Genomic DNA, 6031 nt, shown 5'->3' with positions numbered 1-6031 from the left:
ATATGCAACATTAGGTCGAGTCACAAGGTAGATAAATGGGATGTCCAACTAGGTGAGGTCAAGGAGAATAATACTAGTTCACTTTCCTAGCTTTTGGCTCTCCTTCATCGGAAAAGTGGATGGTGTCACCCCAAGAACTCTTGAATTAAAAATGTAATATCCAATGCGTACTTTCTTTGAGACCAGACAATGTTGTATGGAGTATGAAAATATGTAACGAAGATAAATTAATTTTTGCCGTTATCCCGAGATTTTTTTGCTAAAATCATAATCTTTTCATAGAAAAAAAAAACGGTTAAAATGAGCTTTGACTTGAAATATGGATAACGGAAGGTGATCAAAATGTCATAAAGACATGTAACATCATATATATCTTGTGGAAAAAAAGGAAGAGTGGATAATAAGAGATAGACATATACCTTTCGAAGAGTGATCAATATATATGGGAGGATGGTATAAAATAAATTAAAATAGCGTGTTAAATAACGTGCCATCGAAATATAATAAGACGCTAACATAAAATGTGTTATTAAGAAAATAACATAATATAAGCTTAAATACCGTGTGAAATCAACTCTTAACTTACATGAGGATTTCACATACAAAAGAAACGATGTGGATATAGAGTTCGTTATATCCCTGCACCTTTGTAAATGTTTAGAAAATAAAATATGTACTAAAATACTTTACAAACCAAGGTTATGTTATATCGATATATATTTAACAGATAAAATTATTTAGATGTCTTTTTGGCGAAGAAAAAGTATCTACATATCAAAGATAGATTATTCTGACTTTATCTTATAAGAAGATTTATTCTCATAAATATATAGTTTGCAAAATAATTTGAAAATGCTGTCAATGCTAATTATTCTCTTCTAATTCTGATTTGCCAAGTTCACCAACAAAGAAAAGAAAAATTGATTTGATTCTTGGTCCTTGGACCGGAGCCAATGCCTATAACTTCTTAGACAATGACTTTCCCAGTCCTTTTTTATCTATTGTAACCCAAAAAAGTAACAATTTTCTAATCAAAATCTCGGTCAAAATAGGCATAGATATTTAGATTTTCTTCCATAGATACAAGAGAGTATCACGTGGTCGTGTTAGCTTTTTGTATTATTTTCTCATTAGTTGAAAAGAAATATATACTTGTTTTCTTTGCAATTTGATTACATTTGAGTTTCTTTTTTGTCAACTTTGTATATTTAAGTTCGTGTTCACATATTTATATCAGTAGTATATATATGTATGACATCCTCTTCCTGCATTTGCTCCCTATATTCCTCATTATTATTAGTCATGGGGGGAGAGAAGAAGTTTTGCAAGTCGTGGAGCGACATGAAGAAACACTTAAACGACACCGTTTCCAAGAGCTTTGCCGGTCGTTTCTTCAAGCTAGAAGCAAGAAAAACAACTTTCACGACTGAACTCCGAGCTGCAACCGCCACATTCCTCACCATGGCTTATATCATTACCGTCAACGCCAATATTTTAGCCGACTCCGGTGCCACATGCTCCTTCAACGACTGTTCTACCGTGGCTGGTTCTTCACCACCGGGGCCAGAATGCGTACTTGGTTCTAACCCTGGCTACGAAGAATGTATTTCCAGGGTTAAAAAGGACCTTGTTGTGGCTACTTCTTTATCAGCCATGGTTGGTTCATTAGCAATGGGTTTCTTAGCTAATCTCCCTTTCGGACTTGCTCCCGGTATGGGAGCCAACGCTTACATCGCGTACAACGTAGTTGGCTTTCGTGGCTCCGGTTCAATCTCTTACCATACAGCTATGGCCATCGTGCTTCTTGAAGGATGTGCGTTTCTCGCGGTGTCCGCTTTAGGACTCCGCGGGAAGCTAGCTCGTCTCATCCCTCAAACGGTGAGACTAGCATGCGCGGTTGGTATAGGAATGTTCATCGCTTTCGTTGGTTTGCAAATGAACCAAGGCATTGGGCTCGTTGGACCGGATAAGTCAACGTTAGTAACGTTAACCGCGTGTGCCAAGATGGATCCCGTCACGGGAGCTTGTCTAGGAGGGAAAATGAAGAGTCCTACGTTTTGGTTAGCCGCTGTCGGGTTTCTCATAACGAGCTATGGTCTAATGAAGAACGTTNGGCTCGTTGGACCGGATAAGTCAACGTTAGTAACGTTAACCGCGTGTGCGAAGATGGACCCCGTTACGGGAGCTTGTCTAGGAGGGAAAATGAAGAGTTCTACGTTTTGGTTAGCAGCTGTTGGGTTTCTCATAACGAGCTATGGTCTAATGAAGAACGTCAAAGGTAGTATGATTTACGGAATCGTGTTCGTTACGGCTGTTTCTTGGATTAGAGGCACTGAAGTCACAATCTTTCCACACACTCCTCTCGGAGACTCAAACTACAAATACTTCACAAAAATCGTTGACTTCCACAAGATCCAGTCAACGTTAGGAGCTATAAGCTTCACGGAGTTTAAAAACAGCGAGGTTTGGGTTGCGTTCGTTACACTCTTCTACGTTGACCTCCTCGGCACGACCGGAGTACTCTACACGATGGCTGAGATCGGAGGCTTCGTGGAAGACGGGAAGTTCGAAGGAGAGTACATGGCTTACCTAGTCGACGCAGGGTCCTCCGTGGTGGGATCGGCGTTAGGAGTCACTACAACGGCGACGTTCGTGGAGTCATCGGCGGGGTTGAAAGAAGGAGGGAGGACAGGGTTAACGGCCGTTATCGTCGGAGTTTATTTCTTGGCGTCGATGTTTCTGACGCCGTTAGTTACTAACGTGCCGAGGTGGGCGGTTGGGCCGTCGTTGGTGATGGTTGGTGTGATGATGATGGGAGTTGTGAAAGATATCAGATGGGGAGAGACTAAGGAAGCTGTTACGGCCTTTGTGACGATCTTGCTTATGCCGTTGACTTATTCCATTGCTAATGGGATTATTGCTGGTATTGGTATATATCTTGCTCTAAGCATGTACGATGTCGTTTTGGGAGTTGTGAATTGGCTTAATGGGGTTAGGAAACGGGTTATGAGAGAGCATAATNGCTGGTATTGGTATATATCTTGCTCTAAGCATGTACGATGTCGTTTTGGAAGTTGTGAAGTGGCTTAATGGGGTTAGGAAACGGGTTATGAGAGAGCATAACCAAGTTTCATCCGTTGCTACCGTTGAGATTGTTTGATTATTGACGATATCACAAAACCGGTTTTAGTGGTGTGTGAGTGTACACCGGGAGTGGTGGAGCTTTTCACATGGTCGGTCGTTGGATGACCATGCAAAGACCCGTCATGATTGCTCGGTGGTTATTTTTTCTCTGTTTTACTTTTTTTTTTTGGGTTTAGTTTGCGTAGGCGAGAGTAGTGAAGTAACATCGGATGCATCAGCTGCCATGAACGTGTGTTCGATAATTCATGGCTGCTTGTGCATGCATTGTTTGTACTTCGTAGGGTTTAATGTTTCAACTATGGCATTTTTTGTTTGTAGCAAATATTTCAATCAAAGACGTTTGGATCCTAAATCGCATTCTGGTTTCTTCTGAATTTAGTATTATGATAATTTAAGTTAATAGGATTCAATTTTGAATCTACTTCGTTTAATAAACTGGGTTTAGCTATAAATTAAGAGGATTCAACCCTTGGCTAAAAAACTTTTTTGGGGCTTTATTGTTACAATTGGCTGTTTGCATATGTCATTAGGCATGGGCATGTTCATGGGCCTGGACACCCTCCTTTGCTCTTTTGGATTGGCTTCTTCATACTTATTATCTTACGATGCCTTCTCACCTACACAAAAGATTTTAACAAAATTTTAATAATGAGCATTTTCATTTTTATTTTGGTTTTGGTCAGAATTCCAATCGGATTTAGTTTATTTTGCTTAGTTTGCTTTTACGAAAAAATTAGCTAGTATTGTGATATCTCCCATATCACAAAGGATACGATATTAATTACATTGATCATCTGATTCTCTGTATTTACTCTATAATCTCTTACATTAGGAAATACTCTATTGTATATATGTCACAATGATTCATTCAACAATAGGATTAACACAATTAAATAGATTGTCTCTGCGTTCCTATATGGTATCAGAGCCAAAACCAGAAACTTGATTTATTCTTCTTTCCTTTTCCGACAATGAGCACCACCGCTACCGATGATTCCTTGAACCCGACGAACCCGAACCCAACGAACCCGATCCCGACAAACTCGACCTCGACCAACCCGACTCCAGCGATCCCGACCTCGACCACGATGGAAGTTCGCCGCACGATCTCCCCATATGATTTGACTGCTGCCGACAATCCTAGTGCTGTGATCTCTCATCCTCTGTTGAAAGGAACGAACTATGACGAATGGGCTTGTGGAATGAAGACTGCTTTAGACGCAAGAAATTCGGTTTCTTGGATGGTTCGATAAAACGTCCTGACATCGGATCTCCGGATCTTGACAACTGGTGGACAATCCAGGCACTTCTAGTGTCATTGATTAAGATGACCATCGATCCAGTGTTGCGTTCCAACATCTCTCATCGGGATGTTGCTAAGGACCTCTGGGATCACTTGAGAAGCGTTTCTCTGTCACCAACGGACCACAAATTCAACAACTCAAAGCAGAGCTTGCTTGTTGCAAACAACGTGGTCTCGCTATTGAGGTGTACTTTGGCAAGCTTTCCCGAATCTAGGACAGTATGTCTGCTTATCGACCATTGCGAGTGCGTTTGTGATCTTGGGGCCGTTTAAGAGCAAGATCGCGAAGACGATAAAGTGCACCAGTTTCTCTTTGGACTTGATGATAGCAGCTTCCGTACTGTTTGTTCTAGCTTGGTGTCTCGTACTCCACTTCGGCCTATGGAGGAAGTGTATAACATTGTACGTCAAGAAGAGGACTTGGTTCGTCAAGCCACTCAGACACCTGCTAAGAAACTTGATGTCACTGCGTTTGCTGCTCAATCTCGTTTTCGCCGTGATGACAAAGATAAGGGTGTTTTGTGTAAGCACTGCAATCGACATGGACATCTCTCTGATAGTTGCTACGCCGTCATTGGGTATCCGGAGTGGTGGGGAGAGAGACCGCGAACTCGCACAGCACACGGTCGAGGACGTGGAGGCTCTGTTGCATCTTCTAGTGTGGGTCGTGGACGTGGTGTGTCCTATGTGAATGCTGTGCAAATCTCTGCCCCGACTGCCGACCATGCCAACTACGTGATCACTGACGCTGATCGTGATGGTGTTACTACTCTGTCTGATGCAGAGTGGGAAGGCATCAAGAAATTATTGAACAAACGAGCTCCATCTGCTACCACTGATCGTCTATCGGGTACGTCATCTGTTCTCTCTTGGATCCTAGATACATGTGCTTCTCATCACTTGACTGGTCGCTTAGAAGTTTTATCTGATTTGAAAGACATGGCACCAGTTATGGTTATTCTCGCTGATGGTAGGGAACATATTTCTGTTTTGGAAGGCGTTGTTGCTCTTGGGGCAGGATTGATTTTGCGATCTGTTTATTATGTTGAGGGGTTATGTTCTGATCTGATTTCTATGGGGCAATTGATGGATGAGAACCGGTGTGTGGTTCAACTTGCTGATCACTTCCTTTTTGTTCAGGACCGCACTTCGAGGACGGTGATTGGAGCAGGGAAACGTGAGCGTGGAACGTTCTTTTTCTGAAGCATGGAGGTAGCTGGTTCTGTGACGACACGTCAAAGGAGTCTTATGATCTGTGGCATCGAAGAATGGGTCATCCTTCTGCAAAAATTGTTGGTCAACTTCACAATGTTTCTGTTTCAGTTTCTTTAGAGAATTTGAATAATGCTTGCGATGTATGTCTTCGCTCAAAGCAGACTCGTGCTCCTTTTCCGAGCAGTATGAATAAAACCAATCATATTTTTCAATTGGTTCATTGTGATTTGTGGGGGCCCTATCGAACTCCAACGTATTCAGGGGCTCGTTATTTTTTAACAATCGTTGATGACTTCTCCAGAGGGGTTTGGCTTTTTCTTCTCAACGAAAAAACCGAAACAGCAACGCAAATCAAATATTTTCTCGACT

General features: G+C 41.8%; 2 protein-coding genes across 2 annotated transcripts; both read left to right on the top strand.

The window, feature by feature from the left end:
- LOC104761018 (adenine/guanine permease AZG2-like) lies at positions 1196-3496 on the top strand. The gene is made up of 3 exons (XM_010484036.2): positions 1196-2109; positions 2269-2973; positions 3083-3496. Exons 1-3 carry the CDS (start codon positions 1252-1254, stop codon positions 3158-3160), a joined length of 1641 nt encoding a protein of 546 aa, XP_010482338.2. The 5' UTR covers positions 1196-1251; the 3' UTR covers positions 3161-3496.
- Positions 4116-5650, top strand: LOC104763329. Its single transcript, XM_010486716.1, has 3 exons — positions 4116-4388; positions 4448-4666; positions 4724-5650. The coding sequence occupies exons 1-3, from the start codon at positions 4116-4118 to the stop codon at positions 5648-5650; spliced, it is 1419 nt and encodes a 472-aa protein (XP_010485018.1).

The sequence above is a fragment of the Camelina sativa genome, chromosome 18 (genome assembly GCF_000633955.1).
Source record: "Camelina sativa cultivar DH55 chromosome 18, Cs, whole genome shotgun sequence".
Classification (NCBI taxonomy): Eukaryota; Viridiplantae; Streptophyta; class Magnoliopsida; order Brassicales; family Brassicaceae; genus Camelina; species Camelina sativa.
Note: the sequence above shows the minus strand (reverse complement) of the source record. Positions and strands in the feature narration are given on the sequence as shown.